General features: G+C 48.4%; 1 protein-coding gene across 1 annotated transcript in view; it reads left to right on the top strand.

Moving 5' to 3' along the window:
• LOC119434619 (dual oxidase-like) overlaps positions 1–18,172 on the top strand; it is a 112,121-nt gene that overhangs the window by 66,195 nt on the left and 27,754 nt on the right. The window contains 7 exon segments of the mRNA XM_037701724.2: positions 242–353; positions 355–390; positions 631–751; positions 6,974–7,203; positions 10,134–10,298; positions 13,590–13,745; positions 15,274–15,402. Coding sequence (XP_037557652.1) covers positions 242–353; positions 355–390; positions 631–751; positions 6,974–7,203; positions 10,134–10,298; positions 13,590–13,745; positions 15,274–15,402 — 949 coding nt within the window.

Below are 18,172 nucleotides of genomic sequence, written 5' to 3'. Positions count from 1 at the left end.
GTCTTGTTGTAGTGAAGTCGCATCTGAAATGGAAATGTCCTCGTTACGTTCGATGCCTCTTACAAGCGTACGCATTGATATCGCAAGAAAATGATAATTTGAAATTTTATTTATATACAATAATTGGTTATATTTGTGTGATTAAATCGAGGTTTGGTGGTATACCGTCCAAATAAACCGTTATTCTAGTGAATATTTCGTGTTTAATGATGTCATGTTCTTTTATTCTTCCAGTATCAAGTGTACTGTTGTTCATTGTGATGTGCGTCATATTTCTTCGCACATCCAAAATCCGGCAAAAGGCGTACAGCTACTTTTGGATGACGCACAGTCTCTACATTCTTCTGTATGTCCCGCTGCTTGCTGCATGGCCAGGCTAAACTTACAGGTGTAAGTACTTCTTTAGGTCTTTTACTATAGGCGATACCTGGCGACACTTAATTCTAGATCGAAAAATTTCTTTGGGCAGCAGCTATTTCAGGCATTGTATTCCTTGCCCACCTTTCTCAGAGAGTATAATCTTGTAATGCAAATTTCGTGTTCTGAGAAACATGACTATTGCTATGCACTTGGTTGTTAGCTGCTTTCGTAATTAACATTATTTTGTGAAACGATAAACTTTCCATGCAGTCGCCTCGTTTTTGGATGTTCTTCATTGGACCAGCCATTGTGTTCACTTTGGACAAGGTTGTCAGCCTTCAGACAAAATACATGGAACTGGACATTCTGGACACTGAGCTTCTGCCATCAGGTAAGCATACATGAAAAATTGCATCTTCACCGACAGCGCTAGAACTTGTTCTTCGAATTCTTTACGCTGTAAATGCTGGTGAGCCATTCAAAGCGGCGAATCCATTAGATGCAGAGGCTTGGAATTGTACGTCAAAGCACGCAGCTGAAGGCTATCTAGCTCACATAAGAGCTAGTTGGGACAGACCACGGTGTAAGAACCGTGGTACAGAGCCTGGGCTTGCTTCTCTATTAACGCTTTTGTGTTGTCGTCTGGCACGCGTTGCTTTCCTCCTTAACATTGTGTTTAATGTATACCGCTAGAGTGACGTGCTATTTTCGGAGCTTGCCATCAATGAAGCTTGCTAGCGCTGCAGTCCTCACGAAGTCCACCCCGCCGCCTAATTTGCGGGTGCACATTGTTGACATCGCTACGATGTCGGCCTGTGGGTCTAGCTGCAAAACTGCATCGTGCGTTTGCAATACTGTGCATTCTTCGTCCGCATTCCAAATCGCTCGAGTGCCCTTATGTGCCTTCCGAGATTGGGCAGTGTGTTGAGCCCGTGCGCTCTGCCATTCTCCGAGGTGAATACCTGTCCAAAATGTTTCGCAACAGCAGCCATGCATTTGCTACTGCTGTTGCTTTTGTTCTTTCCTCTGCAGAAGTGGCACATACTTATCGTCAGGTATCGGGCAATAAGTGGGCGGTTTCCACAAAATGTGGTAAATTGATTTAGAAAACAAAAATCTCTTTACTAAGGAAAGACGTGTTATTGAGAGGCGAGAGTATTTTTAAGCATAGTCACATAGTAGTGACGGTGAACAATACAGCAGCAAAGCTATGAATGTCGGGTGTTATCGAAGTGCTCGATTGTTATCGCTTGTTCTATCGGTTGTCTGTTGTCACACCGAAGCTTGTGTAATCTGATTGCATACGCGAAGCAATTGTGTAATATTTTCTGGAATGAACTACATGTCTTTCCATGACATGTACTAATGCCATGTGTTGACGTAACGGGTGACGTCGGCGGTCAGGTGCGGCCACTAGTACTTCTCTTGTATTCTTACAAGCATACGGGAAAACCCGAGGTTGCATCTTATCATCGTGCAGGACTTCTGACAGGAGTGCTGCGGGCACAATGAGAAGGTAGTTTGCGCGGCCTGGTGAAAAGTTCTTCTTCACCACGACGGCGCTTCGCAAGAAAAACAAAGACAATCCGCGCCTAAATACACTCTCGACAAAATCGGTCTTGCCTTGCAAGTACTCAGAAAAGCTTCTTAGCTGCGGGTCCGCCCGCTGCTGCTCGGTGAAGTCGTCTGCACTTACCGTTTCTAAAAGGGCGTCGTCGTCTTGGTCATCTTGTGGCGTAGTCTCTGCTTTCACTACGTTAACGTGTCAATATCATAGTGGAGTCTATCGGCAAGTATTAAAATAGGACCAAAATTTGCTTACGGGTTTGGAAAGGGTGCGATTTGAGTCATGAATGAATGTTTTCATAGCCTACCAGCTTCCTTTGATTTCAAGCTCCGAGTGTGGAAGAAAAGCAGGAGGGGAACATTCCTGCTCATGTCAAGCATACTTGATCTGGAGGAACCCTATTATGAGGTAAATTGTCTCTCAACCAGTGGAAAGTGGCCACTGCAATGTATAAGATACCATAAAAGGCGCATTTAAAGTGATCTTCCTTCTCAACGCTGCATGTCTATGGTCATTTGCATTTCCTTCGTCTTCCGTTACAAAAGTTTGTGATAGTATTAATACAGTACCGGAGCACATTGGCACCAGCTCTGCGCCAGCCAGTGTGGAAGAAGACGTTGACAATCGTGTGGTTTGCGCTAGGTCGGTTTTGAAAGAGCCAGCTTGTTTACCCACTTCGTCAAGTCTACCTGCAGAATACTCTTGTTACATTTGGTGGAGGTGCTGGGTCATCCCCTTCAGCATCCTGGAACTCCGCATCCGTACGCTACCATCTGCCTTTGCTATAACTAAGGACGCCGGCCCCTCGCGAGCTGCTTCCCCTCCCACACCTGCCGTGTACTCTGGGGTGCTTCGTCAGCGTGATCCTCCAGTCTTCAGTGGCACTGACAGTCACGACGTGGAAGACTGGGTGGCCGAGTATGAATGTGTTAGTGCACACAACAAGTTGGATGACTGTGACAAGCGGACGCACGCCATGTTTTTATCTTACCGACGTGGCCAACCTGTGGTTCAAGAACCACGAAGCTGATTTTACCACCTGGTCAGCTTTCGAAGAGACCCTCGTTTCGTTTTTTGGCCAGCCAGCGGTGTGCAAGTTTCGCGCTGAACACAGCCTCCGCGGACAATCTCAACAAATTGGTGAGACCTTCACAAGCTACATTGAGGATGTCATCGGCCTCTGCAGGCGGATGAATGCGTGCATGTCAGAACCTCACAGAACCGAACACATAATGAAAGGCATAGACCATGGGTTCTCAAAGTGGGTTCCGCGGAACCGTGGGGTTCCGCAGGCCCCTGCTCGGGGTTCCGCGAGCCACTGATAAATTTTCCGTGGTCCCGCGCTCGCCAATTAAGAGGCTAAAACGGCAAACAAGAGTTGCGCTCGATCCACAGAACTTCCATTACCCATGCCCGAGTGTTAGAAAGCACTCACAGCGCGTAACGGCAGTAAGTGAACTGCGCAATAAATCCGCAAGCAGCTTGTAGCCACCCAACCTTCGAAAACGGGCAGCGCGCCTAAGCTTTCGCACTTGAATATCGGAGGCCGTAACTTCCCTACATGCGTATTTCTCCCGTTTGTAGATAGGGTTGGTGCCGATAGCGTGCGCACTGACGTATACGTCGGATGAATAAAAAAAATAAATGTGCGGAGCACCACAAATGCGCGCCGCGAAAGAGCAAAAACGACGCAGTCCGCATCGCCATGGTCCTCAGCGGCAATCGTACGCGATACGTGACTGACAGCAACGCTGGAATGCTTTGTGCTTATTTGTGCCCTCAAAGCCCTTACTGTTGCGTTAATTGTTGCGCGTAACACCGCGTTGCGACGTAGTCGCCATCTGTGATAGCGTAGATAGCCACCACAGTTTCGTCCACAGCGGTTGCGGCAAACAGTAGTTTCGCTTTGACTCCGTGCGCGCGTCGGCTGCGTGCCTTCATAACTGCGTAGTCGCCATCCATGATCGCGTCGATAGCGACTCCGGATTCGTCCATACTTGTTGCAGCAAATGGTAGTTTCGTTTTGACTTGGTGAGTGCGTCGGCCGCCTGCTTTCTGAACTGCAAGGTCGCCCTCCATGATCACGTCGATAACGGACTGCGTTTCGTCAGCAGCGGTTGCAGCAAGCAGTAGTTGCGCTTTGACTCAGTGCAGAAATGTCAAAAGATTAAGAGCACCGGCTACATCGCGAAGGACGGATGAGTTGTTGGCGACCAGCTCCCTAGCGAAAAAATAACCGGATGTGCGCGCGGTAGTGAAAAGCGTGTCTGCAGATAAGACGCGCGACGCGGCCAAGGATGTTGCGAGGCCTTCACCGCTGCTAGCCCTTAATCAGTCATGAGATGACAAGAATTTCAGCTTCCTCACTGCTTTTGTGCAAAATAGAAACAAGATTTGCTGATGCATTCAGTAAATAAAAGCGTGTTGAAGTAGTAAGCATTCGTTTATTGTTTTCTTGATACTCTGGATAATTCGACATTAGTTAATTAGGACATTTTCATTCGGGGGGGGGGGGTTCCTTGGCGCTTCATGGAGCTTAGCAGGGTTCCCCGGAAAGAACATGCTTGAGATCCCTGGCATAGACGATGTATGCCTTTCCTATGCTCGGTCCAAAAACTCACAGAGCGTTACTCAAGTTATTGAACTTTGCCAAAGTTTTTGAACGAGCTGCGTAAACGCGCATCTCACACACGTTGCCCTGGAATGCAAACGGCTGACCTTTCAGGTTTGGCTCCCTGCAGCGCTGGTATTGACTACACCTCCTTGCTGCCTCAAATTCAGCAATATGTACGCGAGGAAGTTGCACGTCAGCTCTCTCTTGTGGCATCGGTCACTGAGCTTCTCCCCACACTTTACCAGTCGCTTCGTCGGGTTATCCAAACGCAAGTTGCTAAGGCCCTCCCGTCCCCCCCTTCGCCGCCGCAAGTTACGGCGCCGCTCACTTATGCTGAGGCCCTTACCTGATCTCATGCCCAACCGACACCAGTCCCATCCAGCCCAGCCACCAACTTCTACACGCCACCAAGTCCGGTACGGCTGGTTTACGGACCGTTCTCGCATCCGGGTCCACCTATAAACGCCTGGCGCAGTCTGGACAACCGGCCAGTGTGCTACGCTTGCGGTATTTCGAGACATGTTACGCGCCTCTGTTGCAGCCGCGGACTCTATTTTTGCGATGGCGCTACCAACTTTAACCATGTCCCTCAACAAGCTACACACCGTCTTACATCTGACGCAATGAACTCGTATTCACGTCGCCCCGGCTTCAGTTCACGCCGACCTCCTTCTCCCCGCCGCCGCTCGCTTTCCCCCATGATTCGCTGTTCCAACCATGCCCAGGAGGAAAACTAACAGCCGCAGTTCCTGAGGCAAGAACTGCGCCGTCGAAATTTGCAAGGCCTCTTTCGCCCCCTAACGAGATTTTAGTGTTTATAGACGGTGTCGCGACGAACGCTCTTGTTGACACAGGAGCAGCTGTTTGTGTGATTAGTGAGGTTCTCTGCCACAAACTGAACAAAGTGACGACTCCACTTTTTGATATTCGCAGCACGTCAAGCCTTCAGCCACCTGCACCGCTCGTGTTTTAATTCAAGATGCGCTCTACATTGTTGAATTTGTCATCCTTTCTCATGCGTCGCATGATGCAATCCTGGGCTGAGACTTCCTTTCCGCGCATCATGCAGTTGTCGACTGCGCTCGTGCACAATTCGCCTTGTCTCCGTACTGTACCACAAACCGTCGATGACCTCGCCCGTCTACTAAAGTGGTTGTCGCTGCTGATGTAGTCATCCCTGCTGTCTCGTCGCCTTAGTGTCCGCCACCTGTGACGCTATCCCCAATTCAACTGCACTTTTTGTACCGTCTGAGGAATGTACGCATCGCCAGAACCTTGTCCTACCATTCGCAGTCGTCAATTGATGATGATTCAGGTGCAGTATAGCGTGCAATCCGTTTCCTGCCCTTCAACTCTATTACATGGCGAATATTGGGCGTCTTGACACTTTTGATGCCATCTTTCCGTTTGATGCACCTTGCGATACGACACCACTGCCTATCGATGCCGTCACTTCTGCCTCTCACCCGACCACGAGTCTTGTTGTGCAGGGTCGATAACGCTCTCCCGCAGGCTCAGCGCACTAAGCTCGTTCAACCCTTGACCGTTTTCGGGCCTCTTTCGACTCGTCACCGTTTTGGGGCGCACGTCAGCGGTTCCCCGCACCACATGTGCCTACCATCCTCAGACAAATGGCATGACGGAGCGTTTCAACCGTACCCTTGGAGATATGCTTATGATGTACATGTCCGATGATCACTCCAATCGGGACCGGGTGCTCCCCTTCGTCACGTACGCCTATAACTCTGCGCCACAAGCTACCACCGGCTTCTCTCCTTTCTTTCTTCTATATGGACGTGAACCATCATGTTCCATGGACACCATTCTCCCCTACCGACCCGATGTCTCTGAAGCCACGCCTGTTTCCGAAGCGGCTTCTTATGCTGAAGAGTGTCGTCAACTGACTCACTCGTTTACCGTGCAAGACCAATGTTGCCAAATATCTTGCCATGACGAATCCGCATCTAGCGCCCACTATTCCCCCAGGAATGCTAGTTTGGCTCTGGGTCCCGTCCACTACTCCCGGCCTTTCCACCAAGCTTCTCTCAAATTACCACAGTCCCTACCGAGTAGTAGAGCAACATCTCCCGTCAACTATATCATCGAGCTGCTCGAGCCATCTTGCGACCACCACTGCCGAGGGCGTTAAACATTTCGAGTCGCATGGCTGAAACCGTGCTGCGACCCTCCTGTGCTGTCATACCCCTAAGTCGCCATGTTGGCTCCTTTCTGCGTGGGGAGTGATTGTACCGGAGCACATCGGCACCAGCTCTGTGCCAGCCAGTGTGGAAGAAGACGTTGACGATCGTGTGGTTTATGCTAGGTCGGTTTTGAACGAGCCAGCTTGTTTAACCGCTTCGTCAAGTCTACCTGCAGAATACTCTTGTTGCAATACATATGTCTTTCTGTTTGGCTCTTTTTTTTTTCTACAGACGTGACCCGTGTGAAGTTCACGCGGCCGCCCAATTTCAAGTACTTGTCAGGACAGTGGGTGCGGCTCAGCTGCACGGGCTTCCGTGCCAACGAGTACCACTCTCTGACACTCACGTCGGCCCCGCACGAGAACTACCTGTCTGTGCACGTGAAAGCGCAGGGACCCTGGACGTGGAAGCTGCGCAACTACTTTGACCCCAGCAATCTGCACGAGAGTATGCTGCCCAAGGTGCGTGTGTCCGTCTGCCCTTCAATCTCTTGATGCATCTATTCAAAAGCAGTTTACTTGTATTTTCAAAGGCAGGAGTCTCTAAGGAACGATAACGCTTTGCTTTTAGATTGAAATGCTTGCTTTAAACAACAGGACAGTGAACGGGCAAAGTTATAATTTGTTGAAGGGCACAATGAAGAAAACGACGCTTCAGGCAGTCACCGCAAGTTCCATCTCGTTGCCGTAACACTGGGAATACTGCTGGTCTTTCAAATGCTCTTCGGCTTTGGAACCAACCCTTCTCTGATAACACAGCGACACCGGGGCACAGTCTTGTCAGTTCGTTTGTTCTGTACTATTGGTTCTTCAGTTGATGAATCTACCACGTGCAATACGTGAAGAGGGTAGTTGCTGCATGCACTTCATCGCTGTTGGACACTGATGCTTAGCTTATTATACACTGATGCCGACAAACCGACCCGACCCTTTGTCCATGAGTCATATAAAAATGCCCTGGATGTCGAGATTGCCTCCGTAGATGTTAGAAAATTTCTGTTACACAACGGCAAGTATGATGCACTCTTGGTATTTTTTTTTATGTACACTCTAAACAAGGTAACTTGTGAAATAAGTGGGCATTTTCACGAATTTCTGTGTTGACAAATAGAAGAATCATTCCAAGACCTGTGTAGTTTTATTAAATATACACTTCTCTCAGATCATTGCTAGTAATTTCCAAGTAACATTTCAGTTTAAGCAAATTTACCTTGAATATATGTTTACAACATGCCTGAAGTTACACGTTGCAGTTAATGTCGAGTATTACCTCTGCACGTGCAGCGGCTCAAGGAGTTTATGTACAAAATTGGAGCTTGTGAGTACCCGAGATGCAATGTGTAGAGTCGACAGACTCCTATGCATTGCATCTCATGTCCGAGAAGCATGCCATGACGTAGTACTGTGCTGCAGTGATTAAAGCTCTGTGAATGAATGACTGGTGTAATGCACATTCGTTAAACCAACAATTTTGGAACCCACGCAGCCCAAGTTTGGTGCCATAATCCCAGCGCTCCTGCCAAGTGAACATTTCATATATCTTTTCACTGGCTAGAAATTTAAATTTAGATATGTAGACCGCGTTGATCTATATAGACTATAATAATTCCACTCCAAAAACAGCTTGCTAGTTTTTCTCAATAAACAATAGTAATAGCTGCAAGGACGTTGCTCAATTAACCCCATACCGCATAGTAATGATACGGATAGGAAAACTTCTAGGTGAAACAGTATTGAAAAGAAACAGAATTCTACATATTCACCGAGAATGTATATTCTGTTTAGCAATAAAATACATAGCAACTTCACCACTGAAAATAATTTCCCAGTTATATTTCCCTTTAAAAAGCACGGCAGCACAAGGTGCAAAAGGTTCCTAAATGAACGTTTTCCCCCCTTTTTTTCACATTTTAGACACTTAATATCAGCGCGCAAAAGCATCACGATGTTTACTTATTATTGCAATGAGGCTGATGCAGCCAGTAATTGAAACCGCGACTTCGTGCTCATCAGTACAACATCTACCAGTCATCATTCAGCCATCAGTCAATGTCTATCAGGCGGCTTAGTGGATTTACTGATAGTTGCACACAAATTTCATGTGGCATAGCCCTTAAGACTCTTGTATAAATGAAACGTAAAGTAAATTCGTGAAAGGGAAAATTATCAGACTGTAGCACAAAGGCACCTTTGTACGACAGTCGGGTGTTCTGAAGGACGATTCGAGTGTAAGACTAGAAAAATAAAATTACTTGAACCCTAATGACGCAACTGTCCTTTTCTATTTTTTTGCCATGGTTGCCTCGCAGCGTAGACATTAATTTAAACGAAAGCGCGGAGGCCCTCCTCATTCCAAAATTGCAGTTGTGGCTTCACGAACTTATCGTCGATCAGCCAGAACCTGTCTCATCCGTTCATGGCTTGGCAGCTCTTAGAATCCTTTCTCGAGTATCCCTCGTCCTTGGCTTGGCATCTCCTTTTCAGCTCTTGATAAAAAAGTTGTCGCAGTTTCACCTGAAAGGCGAAGCATCAATTGCGATAGCAAACTTGTAGAGAGCTATACGGAGTAATGATATTAGCTTTATCAGCTGTATAAACTTGGACATGCAGCAGCATTGGCAACACGCAGAACTGTTGTCGACGCCATCGGCGTTTTGCCCGCGTTCGCTCAAAATGCGTGCGGCGTTGGTGACTGTTGCCGGAGCCTCTTGTATAAATAGGCACTTGGTGCCGCAGCTAAACGTCGCCTCCCTTTCCTCCCCCTCCCCCACGGCCTCTCGCGCGTCGGAAGAAGGCGCGTTTTGCTCTACATATATGGTGATTGTAAAGGAAAAAAGAGACGCCTACTTCTGCAGCCCTTAAGCGAGCACGGCGCAGAACGCGCGTTTGTTCTTCGCCGTGCGTTCACTCCCCGTGAAAGATGCGCCCCTCGCGCCCTTTCACTCGCACATACAGCGCTCGGCGCGCGGCGACGATTTCATCTCCAAATGGCGTCATACAGAACCTCACGGCGAAAAATCTGCTTTTGAGTGTCCATATAATTGCTATCGCAATAAAATAAGAATTTTTTATGAGGTTTACATCCTTCTCATAGCGGTGTCGTCACATGGGCAGGGTTTTAAGCTGATTGTGCCTGATTACTTTTGATCACCATTGGCTCCTTTCTGCAAGCTTGAGCAGAGGAGCTAATCGCAATCGCACACTGCGATCTCTGTCGGGCTCGATCGTAATGAAAAATGGCTGTATGACACTTAGTAGCCCACTTAGTATTTATGATGTTGCTTTCATTACTATACATGTGTCAAATATTTAGAGCACTAAACTGAGTAGCGCGGATTGACATTGGATACGTACCTGGCATTTCACTCGCTTCCTGTTTGCACGCCACGCAGGTACGGTTGGAGGGGCCGTTCGGTGGCGGGAACCAGGACTGGTACAAGTTTGAAATTGCCGTCATGGTGGGTGGTGGCATAGGCGTTACACCGTATGCCTCTATACTCAACGACCTTGTCTTCGGCACTTCCACGAACCGCTACTCGGGAGTCGCCTGCAAGAAGGTGCGTACATATAGATGTTTGCATGTCTGCTGGGCCAACACGATTCTGTAGACTCTAAGGCTTACAAAAAGACGCAGTTTCGCCCGAAAGGCGAAGCATGGATTGTGATAGCAAATTCGTAGACAGCTATAACAAGTAAGAATAATAGTTTTATTGGTCGTGTAAACTGGGAAATATTCGCTTGCTAACAAAATTAACAAGCATGGTGTCCGCATGCACAGGCAAGCATGAACACATCACACTTGATGACCGCGGACACTCGCTGTCAAAACGCTGGCGTAAGGAAGCACGGCAGCCACAGCGAGCGAAATGACCTTCGTGCTGTCTATCGCTTCAATGCAAATTGACCAGAACACTGCACAAACAAAGGTATGAGCCGCATGCAGATCGCTTTCAAAACAATGCGCGTGCGCCCGCGCAAAGAACGCAGCTGGTGCCTGAGTAGAACGCCACCGCCCCTCCCTACCACGCTGCCTCCCCGCTTCTTTTTCTTCTTTCTGGTGTTTTACGTGCCAAAACCAGTTCTGATTATAAGGCAGGCCATAGTGGAGGGCTCCGGATTAATGTTGACCACCTGGGGTTCTGTAACGCAACGCAAGCACACGGGTATTTCTCTCCCTGCATGCGCCAGATTGAGCCGCGATCGTCGGTTCCCCATGCACGCTGTCGCGAAATATGCAGTTGCTGTTGCAAAACAACGCCGCCACTCCCCTCCCTTTCATTCCCCCACGGCCTCTCGCGCAACGGGAGACGGCGTGTTTCCTGTACGCTTCCCTCTCTTGAGCGCACCAGATTGAGCCGCGATCGTCGGTTCCCCATGCGCGCTGTCGCGAAATATGCAGTTTCTGTTGCAAAACAACGCCGCCACCCCCCTCCCTTTCATTCCCCCACGGCCTCTCGCGCAACGGGAGACGGCGTGTTTCCTGTAGCTTCCCTCTCTTGAGCGTGCAGATTTAGCCGCGATCGGGTTCCCCATGCGCGCTGTCGCGAAATATGCAGTTGCTGTTGCAAACAACGTCGCCACCACCCCCTCCCTTTCATTCCCCACGGCCTCTCGCGCAAGGGAGACGGCGTGTTTCCTGTACGCTTCCCTCTCTTGAGCGCCAGATTTAGCCGCGATCGTCGGTTCCCCATGCGCGCTGTCGCGAAATATGCAGTTGCTGTTGGAAAACAACGCCGCCACCCCCCCCCCTCCCTTTCATTCCACCACGGCCTCTCGTGCAACGGGAGAAGGAGTGTTTCCTGTACGCTGCCCTCTCTTGAGCGCACCAGATTTAGCTGCGATCGTCGGTTCCCCATGCGCGCTGTCGCGAAATATGCAGTTGCTGTTGGAAAACAATGCCGCCACCCCCCCTCCCTTTCATTCCACCACGGCCTCTCGCGCAACGGGAGACGACGTGTTTACTGTACGCTTCCCTCTCTTGAGCGCGCCAGATTTAGCCACGATCGTCGGTTCCCCATGCGCGCTGTCGCGAAATATGCAGTTGCTGTTGGAAAACAACGCCGCCACCCCCCCCCCCTCCCTTTCATTCCACCACGGCCTCTCGTGCAACGGGAGAAGGCGTGTTTCCTGTACGCTTCCTTCTCTTGAGCGCACCAGATTGAGCCGCGATCGTCGGTTCCCCATGCGCGCTGTCGTGAAATACGCAGTTGCTGCAGGTTGGAAAACAATGCCTCAACCCCCCTCCCTTTCATTCACCCACGGCCTCTCGCGCAACAGGACACGGCGTGTTTCCTGTACGCTTCCCTCTCGAGCGCATCTGATTCAGTCGCGATCGTCGCCTCCCCTCGGACCCTTTCTCTCGCACATGCAACATACGGCGCGCGGCAACGATTTTATCGTGGTTGGAATTTATACGGAATTTCACGGCGATGACGACGGGACGGCAGTAGTGCCCCTGGAGTTCCCATATAGTTTCTATCACCAATAGAAGGGAACGCACTATGAAAATAAATCTCCACCAATACGAACCATGGAATAATAAAAAAAAACAAATATATTTACAATGCAGAAAAGTGACGATGACCACGCGCAATACAACTTAACTAAGCTGCAGGAATACTCTTCATTAGTGTAACTCTACTCGCTATAGTTCATCATAATTCACTGAAGTGCTTTGCGCACTGACACCTTTCGTACATAGTCGTGACTGCGGGTGTCATCCGTGACTGCAGGTGTCATCCGGTCTTTGCTAACACAGCTGTGCTCTGTTCAGACACCCAGATTAAGGAGTCGCATGAATGAATGAGTGCTTATTTTATAAGAAAATAAGACTTAGAATGTGTTAGCCAGCTGTGAAAATCGCTGCAGGAAAGCGAAGTCGCTTTGATAGATTTGGACTAAGGAGGTCAGACATCTATCTGGTGCCTAGCAACGTGGTTGTTTTTATTTATTTGTTTCTTTATTTTTTTTTGTTTTTAACAGCGAAGCTGTTCTAAGTCGACCCTTCGCTGTCTGTCCAGCGTCATGCAGGTCACATGACCAGGAGAGGATGAGAGCCGCGCCTGGGGAGGGCAGGTCACGTGACCAGCAGAGGAGGAGAGGCGTGCTGGGGGAGGAGGCGACTAGGTAGAGGCCGCGCTGGGTGCGAGTAGTAGAGGCGATGGGTATAAGAGAAGGTGTTTCTCTGCGGCGCACCCTTTCGGATAACGAACGCACATCGCAGCTGGCCTGCTATACAGCTATGGGAAGATCACGAGTAGTGCACACTCCTGAGAAGAGGCTGCCTCCCGCGAGCGTCAGCGAGAGTTGGCTCGTGAATGGGCTTGTAGCTTGATCTAATTAAGAGCGCGCAAAAAAGGGGCGGCGCAGCAAATTGCACGCGAAAAAAAGCAGGCCAAAACACACAGAGAACCTCACGCGAAAAAAAAAAAAAGAAAAACACACTGAGAGAACCGCACATATGTAGCATCACCAACAAGGCAACGCGCAGAGCTGCTGCCGACGCCGTCCGCATTTCCTGTGCCACACCGAACGCGCGTGGTGTCTGTGACTGCAGCCGATGCCTCTGGTGGCGGCTCGGCAGGTTTCGACCAGAGAACATAACACTCATCGAGTAGCGTCGAAAGTTGCTGCCTCTTCTCGCCTCGCAACGTTTCAATATAATTTCCTGTTGTAGATCTGTGTTTACTTGTGTTTACGCAATTGCATCACGTGCAACACATACACATGTAACACTCGGTGTAACTAACACAGCTTTGCTGTTCGACCATCTTCACAGAGTTTATGAAACCTTTTTATAAACTTGATAAACTTCATGTTTATGAAACCTATGTTTTTGTTTTTTACAGGTATACTTCATGTGGATATGTCCCTCGCATCGGCACTTCGAGTGGTTCATCGACGTTCTCAGAGACGTAGAAAGAAAGGACGTCACCAATGTTCTGGAAATCCATATTTTTATAACGCAGTTTTTCCACAAGTTTGACCTGAGAACCACTATGCTGGTAAGCTTGCTGTAGCATTGCAAGGGTGCTAAAGCTTCAGGTGGCCGTATACATACTGCAACTTTGAGAATGTGGCAGCACCAGACATGCAGACGGCAGCAGCAGTCTTTGTGCTGACATCGCGTTATTCTATTTTCAACCACAGCCAGTCAGAAACGTCATTGTGTTACATCAATTCTTTCGTCGAAGCAATAGCTAGAATACATTGATGATTTTGTTGTAGCATACATCTTTATGCTGACAGCTATGTAGCGCTTTGCCAATCACTGAAACAGAGTTTGTTCGCTTGATGTAACTAAAAGCAACCACGTGGGGTCACTAGTCTTGCTGTTCACGTCAACGCCTCTAGCAGTTGGTAAATACGTGCATGGAAGAGCTGCAACTCCCGGTGTTGTTTTGTTCTTGTAGAAGAAAAATGAAAAAATGTTGTTGCTTCTTCATTTGCCAAACGGTTCTGTATTGTCTTGAAAAAATTTGTTTTACAATTTGTAGCCTATTTGTCATGAATTAAGCCTACTAAGCAATCAACCCACAGGGCAATAAGTTGAGTGATATGCAGGCGATATAATTTCGTGCAGCATTCTGTCCTATGGCCCCGTTATACCTTGGTCGACTTCTATATTGCAATAATGTGGCTGTTTGGGCGTGTTTGTAAGACATGACAAAAAAAGCTTAAGCGCACAACCAGATGAGGACGATGAAAGAAGGTGGGAGACACACAAGCGCTAACTTGCAACAATTTATTGTGATATAAAGGCATTTTGTGGCCGCACATCACGCAAGCGCAGCTAGCAAAACAAGCAGTGACGATGCAAGTATTCTAATTCCTTCAAAAACAAGGCAATCGACTGCTTGAACACAGTTATCCCCTAAAGTGTCAATCATCTCTGACTATAATTTGAGGCGTCAATTGGCAGCTACTTCTCATGACGATGGTGCATTCTCGATAGATTGGCACGCAGCTCAATTTACACCGGAGTCTGCGCTTTGACTGGAAGTGGAAACAGCACTAGGACCATCACTAGATTCACACTGCATTGCACATCAAGAAACCCTCTGCACTTGTTCCTCACATTTCTACGTTCACGAGGCGATCATTTGCACACACCTCCCACTTTGACCTATACAAATCTTACCACAAGAAATCGGTAGACTATATGCGATTGACTCCGCACATTTGGCGAACTTGTCCTTGTGCTTCTTATTGCACCCAAGCTTGTGAGAATATGACACACAGGCACACGCACATATACACATACACGCACACACATATATATATATATGTTTGTGTGTGTTTGATACTCAGCCTCGCAGTTGATAGTAGCACTGATTCAGCGCATCAAAGGGGATAACTGTCACACTTGTATAAATCCGACTGTGCGCATTTTTTATTGGTCCGATATCTAGCTGCAGACGAAATTTCTTTGACTTCGTTATACTAAAAAAACATCACCTTCCAGAAATCTCCATTTTCCATGCGACTTTCTCAAAGCTCATGCCTTATAATACTGATTTCTTTTTTTTTCAGTATATTTGTGAAAACCACTTCCAGAGGGTCTCTAACAGGAGTATGTTCACTGGTCTGAAGGCGATCAATCATTTTGGAAGGCCTGATATGTCTGCCTTCCTGAAGTTCGTGCAGCAGCAGCACTCCTATGTAAGCCACCTTTTTCTTACCTTTCTTTTCATTTATAAGTAAAAGCTAAGTAACAGAGCTTCACAGATCTTTGTTTACATACCCAGCTATAGCTGGGTATGCAAACAAAGATCTATCTTGGAGAAAAAAGTGATTGGTTCTTCTTTATGACTCTAAGCAATTCTGACATATGCGCCACCTCCGTTGACGAAATCATGTGAAGCTTACCGCCTATAATATGTATAATTTGCAGATAAATAAGATGCCTTGCTGAATAATTTGTTGTTCAATATAAAAACATGATAAAAAGGGATATACATTTCTTGGGATTTTGGTCGCTTGTGGGTCCCTCTCAGCGGCGTTTGAGAGTATTCGGCCAATGGCTGCTTTGAAGTCAGGAGTTGCGGTTCTTGTGTGGAGCTTGGAGATTGCTTCACCAACACTAGTGTATGGGATGTCATCTCGGGCTCTGGCAGTGATGGTGTGGTGCCGGATGCCGAAACAGAGTCCGAGACCCACGGCGGGAAAAGTAGCTTGCAACCGGGGTCTACAGCGGGGCAGGCCAGAAGCCTGTCGGCCAAAACATTGTTGGGTGCAGCTGCAGCGGCGAGATCATGCTGCTCCTGAGCCTCGTGGAGTTGCAGTCGCAGAAGATCGGCTGGTGTAGACGGCTATGTCGAATTAGGAGCAGTGGTCACCATGCGCTTCACACTGTCTTCGGTAGAGCCGATGGCGACACCCAGTGAGCCGGTGTCTGCGGTTGGGCAGCCTGCGCACCTCTCTGTCCAGGCATTGCTAGGCACCAATGCCGCGTCAATATGGTGCACTTCAGGAAGCTCCGGCCGCAGAGCAGTGCTGGCCGGGCTCGTCACAGACATACGTGAGCGGCCGAAAACAGCAATCAGAGCTACACTACAGTCAGGCCAGGACCGCTGCTTGATGCCTTCGTTGTTGTCCCATGCCCTGCAAAGTCATTTTGCGGCAACCAGCCATCTTTTGTGGTCTGGCCAGGCATGACGATCACCCAAGGCATTTATGTTGCGAACCCAAAGAGTGGCATCATCTTGAAAACCGCGAAATGCCAGTATTTCCACGAACGCCGGCTGCTGGTAGTTGCATCGCGGCAGCCTCAACTCCGCCATGCTGCCTGTCCAGCGGTCTGAGGAAGCAGGAGCGGTGGCCGCGGACAGAGCGGTCTTTGCGGTAGTCATGGCAGCCAGTTCTACCACCAAAGATGCATCGACGGCACACCTTGGTGGCTTGGAGGTCGAAGTAGTGCCTGGGAGGATATCCTCGCCAAGGGAAGCGTAGACAGCATTCCCAGGCAGGACGCAACTGCTGACGGATGCGAAGGAGCTCGTCATAAGCTAGAGCTGGTGTGTCAGCGTGGCGATGGCTTGGACGAGGTTATCGGTACAGTCCTGCCCTAGAGTCGCCGATGAAGCTAGGACGCCATCCCCGGACGGTGCGGTGGGTATTTGCGACCGCGCCTGCAGTCCGAGCGCGTGAGCGTAGAGGTCTATATATATAAGTAACTGGATTTTTCAATGGGCCAAGCGTATTTAGGAAAATCAGAAGCACAACTTCGCGGTTATCTTAGGTTTAATATTTTCCCAACAGTTTCGGTCGGTGGACCCACCCTTGAAAAAGGTCGGTCCACCGACCGAAACTGTTGGGAAAATATTAAACCTAAGATAACCGCGAAGTTGTGCTTCTGATTTTCCTATATATATATATAGATATATATATAATATATATATACGCATTAGGTTTGTGTAATGTTTGCGTTTGCGTCTCTTACTAAGGATGAGGCATTCAAGCGAAATGTACAACCGGCAGATACATATATTTCTGTTACAATTGCCTGTGCGATCAATTATTAAGTGATGCTTAAAAATTAACACTTTCTATAACATTCCGGCATTCTGTACTTGCAGAGTAGAAGTCAGCTATTACGTGAATGAAAACAATGTCCTAGAAACAATGTGATGCATGAACCAAGTTTCAATCAGAACTTGTTGCTGGGTGAGTTGGCACGTCTCAATGACAGCCTGATGAGGCGCAAGTACATGCAATCTACAGCGAACATAAATAGGAGACAGACAAACAGGTAGTGGCGCTCCGTTTATCTCCTTAATATTAAGACTTAGGCGCCCGTTCCTGCATTGAGCGTTGGCGTAACCGAGCGAACGAGCACAGCGAAAGATGAATGAGCGAACGCGGAGCATGAGATGAAAGACGCGAGCCGCGAATGGCAGAGAGTAATGAGAACGGCCCTTTCAGTGACATGCCTGCGGGAAACTGGTGACAAGCGGACCCGCCTAACGCTCGATGCGTACTCGTATCTGGTCTCAGCCGGACCGTTCGTTTCGTACTATCTGCTTGCGTCAGATTTTGCTCGTGCTTGTTTCGTTTGCTTGTGCTTGTTTCGTTTGCTTGGTTTGGTCTCGTTCGCGCTTGTTTCGATTGCCATGATTTTCGATAGTTTTTTACAATGATGAGTCAGAACCGATACGTCCTGATGGAAAGGTTTTTGGAGAGAATCCACCATATCCGATTCTGTACGACAAGACGGACCCGAATACAAGGATGCGAACCCAGTACATCATGCTTGAATTTCGAACGCGGTGACACCGCAACACAAGACAGCACACCAACATGATTGTGATCAGTGGCAGCGATGTCGTCATCTTCATAAGAAATTACTCTCCTTAAGAACGAAGAACGCAAATGCATCGCCGACCTGTCAGCAGATGAAAAAGAAAGCATGCGGCATCTCGCAGCTACAGAG

This window comes from Dermacentor silvarum, unplaced genomic scaffold, assembly GCF_013339745.2.
Source record: "Dermacentor silvarum isolate Dsil-2018 unplaced genomic scaffold, BIME_Dsil_1.4 Seq13659, whole genome shotgun sequence".
NCBI classification, from domain to species: domain Eukaryota; kingdom Metazoa; phylum Arthropoda; class Arachnida; order Ixodida; family Ixodidae; genus Dermacentor; species Dermacentor silvarum.
This window is presented reverse-complemented; position numbering and strand designations above follow the sequence as displayed.